The following is a 15,833-nucleotide window of genomic DNA, read 5'->3' as shown; positions in this document are numbered from 1 at the left end:
GGTAAAGCTGCACTGGGGACAAGGCTGCACTGGGGCAAAGCTGCACTGGGGACAAGGTTGCACTGGGGCAAGGCTGCACTGGGGCAAAGCTGCACTGGGGACAAGGCTGCACTGGGACAAGGCTGCACTGGGGACAAGGCTGCACTGGGGACAAGGCTGCACTGGGGCAAAGCTGCACTGGGGCAAAGCTGGACTGACAAGGCTGCACTGGGGCAAAGCTGCATTGACAAGGCTGCACTGGACACTGGGGAAAGGCTGCAGATGAACACTGATGAGGCTGCATTGATGGGCATTTAAATGTAAGTTTTTTTCCTTAAACTTCCCTCCTAAAAGTTTTTTTCCTTAAAATTCCCTCCTAAACTTGGGGTGCGTGTTATACGCCGGCGCGTGTTATACGCCGGCGCGTCTTTTCAATATGTCCTCATTGAAAGGTTTTACATATGGTTTGCAATGCTGACCTGATCTGAACTATGGTTTAAATTACACATAACCAATTTTACTCAAAGAATAAGAATGCTATACTTCTTTTTGCCTTTAGAACAAAGTACACAATGACTTCAAGGATGAATATCCCAAACACTGTGCCGATGACAATTCCAACAATTTTACCACCTCCAAGTCCACTTCCAGAAGTCTGACATAGTGTTGTAGCTGTGGGAACATAGAAGACAGAAACAGGGAAATCGCAAGAGAAAATGGTGATTAATGTTATCAAAGAATCCAAATTTAAATGAACAAAACAGTTGTCAAAGCATGCAAAAAAAATGAATAAAGTGTTTACAAACCCAAATAATTAAACTAAATACACTATGGGGGTTATTTACTAAAGCTGGAGAGTGCAAAATCTGGTGCAGCTCCGCATGGAAACCAATCAGCTTCCAGGATTTATTGTCAAAGCTTAATTGAACAAGCTGAAGTTAGAATCTGGTTTAGCTGTACATGGTAGTCAATCAGCTTCTGAGTGCTCCAGTTTTAGTAAATCCCCCCCCATTACCAAAAGTAGTGGGACACCTGCCCAATACAGACTAAGACACCCCAGTCTTAGTCCGTAGGGTTCAATGTTGAGTTGGCCCACCCTTTGCAGCTATAACAGCTTCAACTCTTCTAGGAAGGCTGTCCACAAGATTTAGGAGTGTGTCTATGGGAATGTTTGACCATTCTTCCAGAAGCACATTTGTGAGGTCAGGTACTGATGTTGGACGAGGAGGCCTGGCTCGCAGTCTCCTCTCTAATTCATCCTAAAGGTGTTGAGGTTGGGGTCAGGACTCTGTGCAGGCCAGTCCAGTTCCTACACCCCAAACTCGCTTATCCATTTCTTTATGGACCTTGCTTTGTGCACTGGTGCACAGTCACTTGAAACAGGAATGGGCCATCCCCAAACTCTTCCCACAAAGTTAGGAGTATGAAATTGTCCGAAATGCCTTGGTATGCTGACATCTTAAGATTTCCCTTCACTGGAACTAAGGAGCCAAGCTTAACCCCTGAAAAACAACCCCATACCATAATCCCCCATCACCAAATGATTTGGACCAGTGCACAAAGCAAGGTCCATAAAGACATGGATAAGCGAGTTTGGGGTGGAGGAACTTGATTGGCCTGTCCTGACCTCAACCCGAAAGGGATGAATTAAATCGAACACTGCAAGACAGGCGTTATCGTCCACATCAGTGCCTGACCTCACGAATGCGCTTCTGGAAGAACGGTCAAACATTCCCATAGGCACACTCCTAAACCTTGTGGACAGCCTTCCCAGAAGAGTTGAAGCTGTTATAGCTGCAAAGGGTGGGCCAACTCAATATTGAAACCTGCGGACTAAAACTGGGATGCCATTAAAGTTCAAGTGCCCCAATACTATTGGTAATATAGTGTATGTAGTAATGGACATGTTTTGTAACATCAAAAAGTATTTATTCTGTCCTGATTTCAGTTAAATAACTTCAGCATAGGTTATGAACAGGCACATCCATTACTACAGCAAGGTGACAAAGCTATAGCATGGTAACCCTTTAGAATTGGACAAGTAGCCCCCCCAACCCACAGTAAACTGGCACATTCTATTACACCAACGCATGTAATGTGTGTTGACGCGGGTTGCGCATGTTACTGTAATGCGATAGTCAAGGGGCTCTAATGGGTATATGTATATAAATGAGTCTCTTGGCAATTTGCCCAGTGAAGAATAGATATTTGCCAAAGTGAGAGGATTTTTCCACCATTATACAGTCACACTCACCACATTGGCAATAGGCAAAATGTACACCAGGTGATGCAGTTGCTGGCAAACAGACATGGAACATCACCACCTGGAAAGGATTAATGAAGATTTGGATTTGGCCTCCATGCAAAACTGCTGACAATAACTTTATGGGGTCTGTCATTTGTGTGTGTGTGTGGGGGGGGGGGTTACTTTTTCAGCTCTTGGGGAGGTAAATGTCTGCTTGTCTTTCTACCTATTATCAGAGGTACAACAGGCTCTATGTGCAAGAACACAAGATTAGCACACTCAATACTGAATACATCACTATGTAAACATGAGATTGTGACAGAAACACCTTTGGGGAAAAAACCTTAACTTGGCATCCATCCACCAAATCGCTGCCACAGTACAAGGGTTGCCAATCTAAATATTTTATTAACACTTTATGGAAAGCCCGACATTTTCGTGGACATATTAACAAAATCATTTCAGAGTATTGTAAAGGAAGCAGCATTGTGTTCACCATTCCTTAAATTAGAAAGCCTAATTGTTTTGAACCCACATAATTAACTGCATTACTAGCATCAGAAAAACACAATTGGTACTTCCAGTGTTAAACAGCTTGTCCACAGCAACATAATGCGTAAAAATATAACATTGTAAATCCCAGCCTATCCAGGTTGAACTACTCTTAGGCCCCGTACACAAGGTCGGACATTGATCGGACATTCCGACAAACAAAATCCTAGGATTTTTTCCGACGGATGTTGGCTCAAACTTGTCTTGCATACACACAGTCACACAAAGTTATCGAAAAATCCGATCATTCTGAACGCGGTGACGTAAAACACGTACGTTGGGACTATAAACGGGGCAGTAGCCAATAGCTTTCATCTCTTTATTTATTCTGAGCATGCGTGGCACTTTGTGTGTCGGATTTGTGTACACACGATCGGAAATTCCAACAACGGATTTTGTTGTCGAAAAATTTTATAGCCTGCTCTCAAACTTTGTGTGTCGGAAAATCCGATGGAAAATGTGTGATGGAGCCTACACACGGTTGGAATTTGCGACAACAAGGTCCTATCACACATTTTCCGTCGGAAAATCCGACCGTGTGTACGGGGCAATAGAATTTCCCTAGCACGGAAATGTAAAAGGCAGGGTCCTTGAAAGAGTGGTCACAGCCTCAGATTCCCCAGAACCTAGAGCATTTTTCTCTAGCCAAACTGGCTTTTTCAGCGTTTCTTTCCATATAAAGTTTATTGGCATATTTAAAACAACAGTTATGCTGTGGTATTTTTCATACTACAGTGTCCTTGCATTCTGTTACTTACTCCTAAACCTTTCCACTCTGCATTTCATACTCCTGAACTCCCAGCTCTACAATACTCCTGACCCTTGCACTCTGCATTTCATACTCCTGAACTCCCAGCTCTACAATACCCCTGACCCTTGCACTCTGCATTTACCATAGCTCCCAACTGTGCCTGATTTCTATGGACTACCCCTCATTTGGAACAAAGTCCCTCTTTCCTCCTCATCTGTCCCTGATTTTAGTCTGCTCTATATATAGTAATTATATTCTAAAAGCCATTATAAAGGAATGGTAGTGGGAAAAAAAGGACTTGTGGATTTAACCCAATCATTTTTTATGTACAATTCTCTATTAAGGGGGGGTGTCTTATGCCTACATACTTTTGCGAATAGGTGTCCCTCATTCCCATGTCAGAAAGTTGTGAGGTAAGGCATTACCTATTCCTGAACTCTACATTAGTTACTACTGACCCCTGAACGCTGCATTACCTACTGCTAAACCCTGAATGTATGAAGCCTTCTAAGTGCTGATTAGCGATGAGCCGAACACCCCCAACCCCCCCCCCCCCCCGCACGTTCTGTTCGCACCAGTTTGTGCAAAATTTGTGCCAACATGCGAACACCCTTAAAGTCTATGGGACACGAACATGAAAAGTCAAATGTGTAAAGGCTTATATGCAAGTTATTGCCATAAAAAGTGTATGGGGACCTGGGTACTGCCCCAGGAGACATGTATCAATGCAAAAAAAGTTTTAAAAAGGAAGTTTTTTCAGGAGCAGTGATTTTAAGAATGCTTAAAGTGAAACAATAAAAATTAAATATTCTTTTAAATATTGTGCCTGGGGGGCCCCCTTAGTCTGCCTGTAAATTAGCGCATCTGTCTAATGTGTTTTACAGTCCTGCAGCAAAATTACATTTCTAAAGGAAAAAAATTCATTTAAAGTTGATCGCAGCTGTAATGTATTGCCAGCTCCTGGTAATATAGATAAAAATCAATGAAAAAATCGGCGTGGGTTCCCCCCAGTCCATACCAGGCTCTCCAGGTCTGGTATGGATTTTATGGGGAACTCCACACCAAAATGAGAAAAAAATGGAGTGGGGGTCCCCCCAAAATCCACTCAGAACCATACCAGGCCCCATGCCCTCAACATGGGGAGGGTGCTTTGGGGTCCCCTCCAAAGCACCTTGTCCCCATGTTGATGGGGACAAGGGCCTCATCCCCACAACCCTTGCTCAGTAGTTGTGGGGGTCTGCGAGTGGGGGGGGCTTATCGGAATCTGGAAGCCTCCTTGAACAAGGGGGCCCCCATACCCCCCCATGTGAATGGGTATGGAGTATATTGTACCCCTACCCATTCACCAAAAAAAGTGTCAAAAAGAAAAAACACAAAATACAGTTTTTGACAATTCCTTTATTAAAAAAGAAAAAAAAAGTGTCCAGCGATGTCCCTCCTTCCTCAATCACAGTGACAGCTGTTATAAAGGCAAGGGTGGGGCCACCTGCTGAAGTAACCGGATGACCCCACCCCCCTCTGACGACACATGATGTCAGAAGGGGGCAGGGTCAACTGGTTATGTCACCGGGTGGCCCCGTTTTTGCCTATATAACAGCTGTCAAAGCCAGGAGACAGCAGTCGGTGGGACACCTCCAATTGAGGCGGAGATTTTTTTCTATTTTTCGGGTCCGCCTGCGCCATGATTGAAGATGGATGGACATCGCGGGACACTTTTTTTTTAATAAAGGATCTGTCTCCTATCGTTTTTCCTTTTTTGACACTTTTTTGGTGAATGGGTAAGGGTACAAAGTACCCGATACCCATTCACATAGGAGGGGGGCCAGAATCTGGGGGCCCCCTTGGTAAAGCCCCCCACCCGCAGACCCCCTCAGCCACTGGGCAAGGGTTGTGGGAATGAGACCCTTGTCCCCATCAACATGGGGACAAGGTGCTTTGGGGTCCCCCCAAAGCACCCTCCTAATGTTCAGGGCATGTGGCCTGGTACTGTTCGGGGGGTGCTCTCTCTTCCCCCCCATCTTGACCTGCCAGGTTGCATGCCTGGATAAGGGTCTGGTATGGATTTGGGGGGTACCCCATAGGTATACTGGGATAAAGTGCAGCCAAACCCCCATCTTGGGATCAGAGTAGCTGGTAAGTCACTTGAGAATTGGGTGTGAAGATTTTTTTAAATTAACTTTTTACACAAGAGCACCTTTTTCCTGATGGATTTTAGTGACTTATTCATGAATGTTTTTTCACATTCTTATTTACAGTTTTTGATATATATAATGGTTACTTGATTAATCATGAATTTATGCACTTTATATTGATAGTGCAACACGTTTTTCAGTAATTTTAATATGTATAATGTTTATGTGGACATTTTGTGAGCACAGCTCTCACATAGAAATGATTCTTTTTTACTATTTGGTGACACTTTGCGCGGCTTATTTTTTTTAAGAAGATTACACATACTGTTGTTGTATCTTCAAACCAGTGAAAGCATGCACTGGGAACCAGACCAGTGTCAGAATTTGCCTAGGGGTCAAGTAGTTAAACTTTAAGCAGTTGGTACATGCGTTGGGCACGGACCTTACAGTAGGTACATGGAAAGGGGCCAGATACAAAACACTGAACTCATTTACCCCTGACAAGCTTTGAGGTGGCAGACATTTTGCAAATGAGTCAGCAGCAAGGAGTAGTAAAATAGAAAGCTGACATTGTACAGTTGTCAATGGAATGGGAAGGGGGGCATCTATAAATCTTATTCTGTTGATTACTGACTGAGGGCAATTTTTCCTCACTTTGGGGAGATATACTCTGAATAGCCAGTTGTGTATCCAGAACTGGAAATAAAGACAACTTTCCCCAACAGGACACAGGCAAACAATCTTCACACATTGCAATGATGCCCTATTTGATCCAAAACTAGAGATGCACTTTAACCTGTAAAAAATCATGTATTTAACATGCATCCCCCTAACTATAACCCAAATTAATTCAAACTAAGCCACAAAAACAAAATTGTGCTCTACCATATGTTTGTTGTGCTGGGAGACTCTGCTCTGATAGCAAGAAGTCCCCCATTAAAGTCATGACACTAAAGAATCTCATGGAAGAAAAGTAGTGAACATATTTACAAGCACCTTCTGCTTTGTCATGACAGAGTTGGCCAATACCATTTTGAAGATGGCCAGCTATTTACAGCACTTGCACAGTACCTTATTGGTCAGGAAATGTTTGGGAACTTACCGTTATCTGATTCCATATATAAAGATGCCGTGGCAGTATGCCGAGTTGCTGGGTTGCTGACCACACATGTGTATATCAACTTGTTCTCCAACTTTGCTCCATGTATATGGAATGTATTCTCCTGGGCACTTACATTTGTTCCATTAAACCACTGGTAGCTGGGCCGTGGGACAGAATCAGCAGAACACGTTAATAAAATGGCAGAATTTTTGAAGGACTGGCCAATTATTTTCACATTTTCTGGACCATCTGCAATAAAAAAAATAAAAAAGAATTCCAGTGTCAGTATAACAGAAGAGGGAAGAAAGGTTACTCAATTGGTGGTAAGCAAGGCTGTGTGCTTAGAGTTCTGAGTACATTGAAAGCAGCTTTAAAGCAGAGTTCCACCCAAAAATGGAACTTACGCTTTAAGGGAAGGTGACCATCTGACATGCCACATTTGGCATGTCATTTTTTTTTGGGGTGGAACACCGCGGCGCTGGAAGCAAGTTAACCTCTCCCCCCTCCCTCTCCCCCTCCCTCTCGACAATCATCTGGGACACGTCACAGGTCCCAGATGATTGCCCGGCCAGTTACAGCGCACTGCGCGGTGCGTGCCCGGCTGTGAAGCCACAGTTTTTTTTCTAAGTGAAACTCCGCTTTAACCAAAAGTTGTTTTTTTTTCTTTGCTTTAAACTAGGGTGACCAGACGTCCCTGATTTCTGGGGACAGTCCCCAGATTGAGGACACTGTCCCCTGAGACCGTCTGTCCCTGGTTCTGTCCCCGGATTAGAGGGGCGGTGGGGGGGCCCAAGACCCGTGATCTCCCCCTGCATCTCTGGCTGTCAGTTTAGTATGCAGTGGGGGGAGGTGGGAGGCAGAGATCAGCAGCTCTATGGTGTCAGCGGGATCTCCCTTGGGCTAGTAGTTCTCTTCCTGAGTGTATGCAGTGGAGAGGGGAGGGGCCTCTAACCCAAGCATATATCAGTTTCACTCTTCAGTGTACAAGTTAGACACTCTGCTTGTACATTCTTGCTGATACACGCTTGGGTCAGAGTCCCCTCCCCTCTCCACTGTATATAGTCGGGAAGAGAACTACTAGCCCCAGGGAGATCCTGCAGCTTGCGGGAACCACAGAGCTGCCAATCGTCGCCTCCCACCTCCCCACACTGCATAGTGAACTGCAACAGAAGTGATGTAAGGTACAGGGGGAGATGCTGACCACAGAATAAACATGCGGGTGAGTAACCATGGGGTGAAATTGTGGGGTGGGGGGGTACAGAGATGTGCTGGGGGTACAGACCACAGATGTGTTAGGCCCCTTTCACACTGGTGGACTAATCGGGTCCCACTGTCAGTTTTTCAGGTAGACCCGATCAGACCATCCATTGCTCTCTATGGAGCCGTAGATGTCAGCGGACCTGTGTCCGCTGACACCCATCACCATCTGATCCGGTCCACTAAAAACAGACAGATGGGAGATCCATTCCCCATCCGTCTGGCGGATTGGATTGAATGGTTGATTTACGTTCAAAAGCCCCATAGAGAGCAGCGTGCTGTGTCCATGTCCGCTCTGCATCAGCGGACCAACCAGACACAGACATGTCATCCATTTGCTCAGCGGTAATCAGGGGAGAGATCCCCCACTGAGCAAATGTATTCCGCTGTGTCAAATTTAATTTGATTTGCCAGGTGTCTGCCATTACACAAGTCCCGACTCTTGGTTTTCTCCTTTGACAGACAGCACACCTGTCCAATGCCGGGACATGTGTGCTGTTTATCATAGTTAGGAGCCGTACAGGAGGTGGGACTTGTGTGATGATCCGGCGAATCAAATTAAAGTAGACACAGCTAAAAATGCCAGCCTGACATACCTCCCAGTGTGTGGCACCAGGGGCGGAACGCCCCCCCCCCCCCCGCCTCAACACCTGCCCTGGATCTGTGTGATGATCCAGCCATTTTTGGGCAGAACACGGCTGTGTTTTTTCAGCATAACGGTTCTGTTTTCCTCTCTGATTCCCTGCACACATGAGGCTGCATTCCTGGGCAAAGGTGAGGCTGCATTCCTGGGCACAGGTGAGTCTGCATTTGTTGGCACTGGTGAGGCTGCATTGCTGGGCACAGGTGAGGCCACATTCCTGAGCACTGGTGAGGCTGCATTCCTCGGTACAGATGAGGCTGCATTGCTGGGCACTAGTGAGTCTGCATTCATTGGCACTAGTGAGGCTGCATTGCTGGGCACAAGTGAGGCTGCATTCCTGGGCACTGGTGAGGCTGCATTCCTGGGCACAGATGAGGCTGCATTGCTGGGCACTGGTGAGCCTGCATACCTGGGCACTGGTGAGTCTGCATACCTGGGCACTGGTGAGGCTGCATTCCTGGGCACAGATGAGGCTGCATTGCTGGGCACAGGTGAGGCTGCATTGCTGGGCACAGGTGAGGCTGCATTCCTGGGTACAGGTGGGGCTGCATTGCTGGGCACTGGTGAGGCTGCATTCCTGGGCACAGGTGAGCATGCATTCCTGGACACTGGTGAGGCTGCATTCCTGGGCACTGGTGAGGCTGCATTGCTGGGCACAGGTGAGGCCGCATTGCTGGCCCAGGTGAGGCCGCATTCCTGGGTACAGGTGAAGCTGCATTGCTGGGCACTGGTGAGTCTGCATTCCTGGGCACTGGTGAGTCTGCATTCCTGGGCACTAGTGAGACTGCTTTGCTGGGCACTGGTGAGGCTGCATAGATGGACACAGGTGAGCCCTGCATTCTTTATGTAGTGCACTCCTGAGTCTTGCATTCTTTATGTAACACACTCCTGGGCCCTGCACTCTGTTTTTTCTCTGTCTTATCTTCATAACATTTGGCAGTCATATCTCAAAAAATTCTAAGCAGTATCTTTTTTTTTATCTTTATTTATGGACGAAATGTGAGAAATAACATATATATGATACAATCATTCCATAAACACATAGCACATACACTGCATATATCATTTGAGGAAAATATGCTTATAAAATAGTTTACCATTTGCCAATAAAGGGAAAAAAAATGTCCCCGGATTTCATTTTAAAAATCTGGTCACCTTACTTTAAACACATTCAGAATAGTTTGTTTTTGCTGCTGTCTATGTTCCTGTTCTGGAGATTGTGAAGATTTCTTCATAGCTTCCTTTTCATTTTTAGTGATAGAAAATATCTCCTTTGGGAACCCAGACAATAAAAACAATAAAACTAAGAGGTTCTAAACCTTCCACACTTTATCCAAAAAAATCATATCTGGCTGGAGTTTGTCTTTAATGTTATAAAAGAGGGTATTTAACCCAAAGCAAACATATTGCACCTTACCAATTCTTACATGTTAAGGTTGCATTGGTTTTCTTAATTAGGCTTTCCTTCCCTTATTTTTTTTACCTGGTGATATGGCCAGTAAGTCTGCTTTTCAAGAAAAGAAACTCTGCTGCAAATGTATCAGCTGAGAGTGTTGATTGTCACTGAAACAGTGCTTACAATGATCAGCTTTTATGTGAAACCTTTACTTGCCCCCCCCCCCAAAAAAAAAAACTGGTGTAACTGCAGCGTGAGCTGGAGTTTGGCTTGAATTTGTTAGTGTATCTAAACCTGCTAGTCCATATAGCAATCCCCCTTCCCTGGATAAGCAATGCTGCTGCCTGCTGTGCCCTAATGCTCCTTCATCCAGAGTTGTAGGTGTGTCTCACTAATACAGGAGTGGCCCCAAGATACGGGGCCCCAAAGTCGGTCAACGGACTAGAAACCCCAGCTTTGGAAATTTTATGGTGCTAGTTCCACTGGGTTTGCATACCAAATTTAGGGTTCTTAGCACTAAGTGGCCCCAAGATACGGGGCCCCAAAGTCGGTCAACTGTGTCCATCTGCAGCAATGTCATTTCGGGACCCTTTGGGTTCAGAGACCCCAAATTTTGGCTGCAGCTAGGGGGCATCTAGGAACCCTTAACTACCGAGTTTGAAGTTCAGGGGACCTATTGCTGCAAATGGGCACAGTGAGGCATGCAAAAGGGCACAGTGAGGCTGCAAATGGGTATTGTTGACCCTCTTTTCCACTTACAGCAGCTGTGCATTTCTCACCCTCGTCTTATACTCAGGTCAATAAGTTTTTCCCATTTTTTTGTGGAAAATTAGGGCCTCGACTACTCGGATCGACTTATACTCGAGTATATACGGTACTTATAATAAATAAATAAATAAATAAATAAATAAATATATAAATTGTATACACAAAACTGATGGGCCATTGAAGGAAAGCCCCACATAACAGCAATTAGTAAAAGTATGTTTTTGAACTTGTAAAAGTTGTCAACTTTTTTTAGAGCATATAAATAGTAGAATGAGTAAAAAAAACAGAAGCATGCACCAGGAACTATTTACATTTTATTTTAATAAAAGAAAGGTCTGGTGTCACCAATGAAACACCTCCACCCCTAATTGTACAATAAAAACATAGGTATCGCCCTTTGGGACTTTATATGAGGTGTGCACAATTGGCCTATGAAATTGATAAATATAAATACAATAAAATAATTTATTGCAGAAATGATCACACATGAAAGAGTAGCATAAACCAAGGCAAAGCCGATACAATTTTTTCTTGTTCCCCTGCGATGTGCACCAAGGGAGGTTACTCATATCTCCTGCTGCCCCCCCCCCCCTGCCCTTAGGGACGGGTGGGGCCACCGGCACAACAGCGCCATGTTTCCACACCCATCTCGTGACGTCCGCGGAAGAGGTGTCATTGCGTGTGGGCGTGGTCTGTCATCTAGGATGGTTCGGGGTAGCCTACACATGCGCACCCTCATTCGGCTGCTGGCGTTTTAGTGGCAGTGTGTCCTGCCACCCCATGCATGGCGTTGGGGGCGGAGCCCTTGCGGAGATATTATTGCGAGAGCACACCTGGCTGGGATTTTTAATTTCACTCTTTTACTTCACATGGAATGATCATATGATCATTTGCTAATTTAGCAATGTTTGATACATAAGTAGCACTGCCCCCTAGGGGACTGCTTGTATTTACCTGCTCATCTGCATCGCCATGACCCTGTTATATTCTATTAACGTTTACTGGAATATGCCAGTTAAGGTATGGTTGTACAAAGAGGTAATGGTTCAACTGAGTTTGGGATAGCAGCACAAACTCAGCAGAATGACTACTTAAGAAATGTCAGTTGAGACAGAAGGCAACAACAGAATATTATATACAACTATATACAGTAGAATACCACTTGGACATAACCTGAAAGGATAAACAAGTTAAGCAGCAATACTGACAATACTTCTAGAAAGAGAAACCCAGGCCGGCCTGTTTAACCTCTGATCCTAATGAGAGATGCAGCTTAACATGAATTATGTATGGGGTCCTTTAAGTAGCAATGACAGAATGCCCCTGTTGCAGATCTGATGGTCTTCACCGGCAGTCGGAGCTCATTAATTGTATCCAAAGGGGTGTAGTAACAGAGTGGTAGTTTATCTTGTGATGACTGTAGGTAAAGAGAATTATGTACAGTGTTCAAAAAAAGGTGTAGGGAAGTGTTCCCAAGGTAAAGCTGTCTGTGCACAGTGTCCCAATGAAACAAAGGAAAGATTTGCAAAGATGGGCGATGGCCCTCTCACCAACGACCTGGCCGATTCAACACTTTCCAGCTAGCAACTCCCGAATGGACCTTCTGGCTGCAGATCCGCTTGTGATGATCCCCTGTTACTAGGCACGAAGCGTGGGTAGCTGCACTGTAGAGATGGTGCTGATCAGATGTCCGATAAACAGCAGGTAGCGCTGGATCCCTTCTCGATCAGGTAGGAATGCTGTGGACCGCGTGGTAGGCCCACGACCCCACTCTCCTTGCGTGGAGAGGTCCTTCACACACAAGGCCCAGGAGGAAGAGCGCGTGAGGCAGGCCTCTGGTTTCCTTTATAGTTCTTCCCAGCAATCTCCCTGGTGGTAGCAAAGATTCCTGGGATATATAGTCCGGATGCATAGTCATGCAGGGGAACAGCTGTCTGTTGGAACTACTAATCCTACAATCCCTTTGGTTGGGCTTACAAATATGATGTCAGTTTGAAAACTCTGGGCACTTGAGGGATAATATGGTATACAGATAGGGCAGGGAATAGCTGTTTGTTGCAATTATAGTCCATATTGCTACATCCTCCCCCCACTTAAAAGTCTTTGATCCCCGAAGACAGAGCATAACCTGTAGGCTCACCTCACTGTATATAATAAACAAATGGTTAATCATATGACAAACTAGAAGAACAGCCAATAACTGATCCAAAGAGGGATCGCCTAAAACTTATGTACATTATCAGGCAGGGTCATATCAAGTTTATGACAGGCCAGTACAAGTTAGTGGCCCACCCAGTAGTGTCAGGGGGCAGATCAAGGTCATCCTTTACTAAAGGTTCAATAATGGAGGCAAGTGCTTGATGCAAGTTCTGGTTCAAGCTCTGGTGCATTTTCTGATTCAAGCTCTGGTTCATATTCTGGTTCAAGCTCTGGCTCAAGAACAGTTTCTCTCTCTGTTTCGTTGATGAGGGGACTGGGGGTCTCTGGCACATCAATTACTTCAATAGGTTCCATCTTTACATTCTCGTTTCCTCTTATTGGGTGGAAATCCAACACTTCAACCTCTGATGGTAGAGGAAGTGTCCCCTGAGTGGCAGGGTTGTCTTCAAGAGGGGAAAGCCATAACCAATCAAGAGCTAGTTCCTCCTCATCACTCTCTTCTTCAGATAGCATGGGTTGGCAGGATTTCCTGGCCCTAGGCCTCAGCGTAGGGGACTGGTAAGTCTCTAGACAAGTAGATTGAGGTACTCGAACAGCCTCGGATATAGGTAACAGATGATTTCGGTCCCAGGTCTTCAGGGGACAAGTCTTACCCTCAGTCTGAATTTGGTACACAGGGAGCCTGGATACTCACTTACAGACAATGTAGGGTTGAGAGCTCCACCTATCAGCCAATTTATGCTTTCCAGGCACTCCTAGATTGCATAGCAACACTCGATCTCCGGGTTGTAAGTACTGAACCCTTACTTTAAGATCAAAGTTTTTCTTGTTCCTCTGTTCTGTGGTGGTGGAGGGTCCCTTGGCTTTCTCATAGGCCATCTTCAGGTTCTTCTGAATTCTGTCGATATACCCCTGGTAGGAGGCCTGGGAGGTGTGATCCAATGATGTTCCAAAAGCCAGGTACACTGGTAAAAAAGCCTCTCTTCCAAACATCAATTTGTAGGGGGAGTACCCAGTAGAGTCATTGGAGGTGCTATTATAAGCATAAACTACTGCAGCTATATGGTCTCCCCAATGCTGTTTCTTCTCCAAGGGAAGGGTTCCCAACATATTCAGCAAGGTACGATTGAAACATTCAGGTTGCGGATACCCTTGAGGGTGGTAAAGAGTGGTTCTGGATTTCTTTATACTCAAGAGTTCGCACAATCTTTTGATTAACTTTCCCTCAATGTCCCGACCTTGGTCTGAGTGTAGGTGTTGGGGCAGTCCGTAGTGGATAAAGAACTTTTCCACCAGAGTTTTTGCTATGGTACTGGCTTGCTGATCCCTAATAGGGAAAGCTTGAGCATAGTGGGTGAAATGATTTGTGACAACTAGGACATTACTTCGCCTACTCAAGTCAGGCTCCAGACACAAGAATCAATGCACACCAACTCCATTAGCCCTTGACTCTGGAGATGGCCCATTGGGGTTGCCCTGCCAGGTAAAGTCTTTCTTTTTATGCACCTGATGCAAGAGCGACAATAGCTTTCCACCTCAGCTCTCATAGATGGCTTAAAGAATCAGTCCCTGACTAACTTGAAGGTTCTGTCTGGGCCTAAATGACCATGATCATCATGAAGGCCGGTCAATACCTTTAGCCGGTGTTTCGCAGGGAGGAACAATTGACGAACACCCTGTGGCTCTTCAGAAGGGGCTCTCTGGTATATGACTTCATCCTCTATTTGCATTTGTTCCCACTCTCTATGGACTACTTTTGCTCCCTCATGGAACTATTCAACAGCATCTGAGGGTCTTGAAAGGATAGGGACTTCTTCAGAAGGATCCTCAATGGATCTTCCATTTGGTCCTGCCTCATACCTTCTCTTGTCAGTTGAGGCAATTCTTGACTGCTCACTTGTGTTAAATCACAATAATATTTGGGCACTCCATCAGGAGTGACTCCTACAGCTTCAGCTCCTACCGCTCCTCTGTGCTTTTGCTCGACTCCTTGACATACAGCCAATACTCCTTCCAGAGGTAAATGGACCCAACTCTTCTGGCCAGCATTTGTGGTATGGGGTCTTTGGGAAAGGGCATCAGTGTCCCGATTTCCCACTCGGTACTTCAGACTGAACCGAAACTCAGACACAGCAGCCAACCACCGATGTCCAGTGGCAACCAGCTTGGCAGTGGTTAATAGGCAAGTCAAAGGGTTATTATCCGTCTTCACCACAAAAGTGGCCTCGTACAGATAGTCACGTAGCTTATCTACCACTGCCAACTTGAGGGCCAAGAACTCCAATTTGTGTACAGGATAGTTCTTCTCCGGGGGGATGAGGCTGCAACTCACATAAGCTATTGGGTGGAGTCTTCCCTCCAACTCTTGATATAGCATGCCCCCAAGACCATCTCTGTTGGCATCCACGTGCAACTCTTAAGGCTTAAATGGGTCTGCATAGGCCAGCACTTGTGCTTCCACAAGGCTCTCCTTAGGTTGTTCAAAAGCCTTTTCACACTTCACTATCCATTGTTCCTGGATGGATTCCCGTGGCATCCTGGGGCCTCCCTTCTGGGTTTTCTGCAGATCCCCTTCCGTCTGTTTCAATGGTCTAGCAATCTGTGAGAAGCTCTTCACAAAATTCCTACAATAGGAGCAGAACCCCAGAATCTACCTCAATTCAGTAATGGTGCTCGGGCGAGGCCAAGAAGTAAGGGCCTCCAACTTCCGATGGTCAGTAGCTATCCCCTCTGCTGAAACTACATGCCCAAGAAATGTAACCGAGGTCTGTTAGAACTGGCATTTTTCTAGAGACAGCTTCAGTCTCTCTGTGTTTAACCGTTGGAAAACTTTCTCCAACCAAGCTTC

General features: G+C 45.5%; 2 protein-coding genes across 9 annotated transcripts in view; one reads left to right on the top strand and one right to left on the bottom strand.

Annotated features, from left to right (window-relative positions):
* Positions 1–15,833, top strand: part of LOC141110638 (cell adhesion molecule CEACAM6-like) — a 455,239-nt gene that overhangs the window by 115,863 nt on the left and 323,543 nt on the right. The window lies entirely within an intron of this gene.
* LOC141110636 (cell adhesion molecule CEACAM7-like) overlaps positions 1–15,833 on the bottom strand; it is a 170,715-nt gene that overhangs the window by 132,260 nt on the left and 22,622 nt on the right. For 6 of the 8 annotated variants that reach the window (XM_073602095.1, XM_073602096.1, XM_073602099.1 and 3 more), the window contains exons 4-5: positions 6,762–7,010; positions 523–651 (exon numbers count right to left, since the gene is read on the bottom strand). In XM_073602095.1, coding sequence (XP_073458196.1) covers positions 523–651; positions 6,762–7,010 — 378 coding nt within the window. The remainder of the gene's footprint in view (positions 1–522; positions 652–6,761; positions 7,011–15,833) is intronic. The other 2 variants (XM_073602098.1, XM_073602097.1) reach the window with 1 other exon arrangement.

Source organism: Aquarana catesbeiana, linkage group LG10 (genome assembly GCF_042186555.1).
Source record: "Aquarana catesbeiana isolate 2022-GZ linkage group LG10, ASM4218655v1, whole genome shotgun sequence".
Classification (NCBI taxonomy): Eukaryota; Metazoa; Chordata; class Amphibia; order Anura; family Ranidae; genus Aquarana; species Aquarana catesbeiana.
The sequence above is the reverse complement of the archived record's forward strand: the minus strand, read 5'-3'. Positions and strand labels throughout refer to the sequence as shown.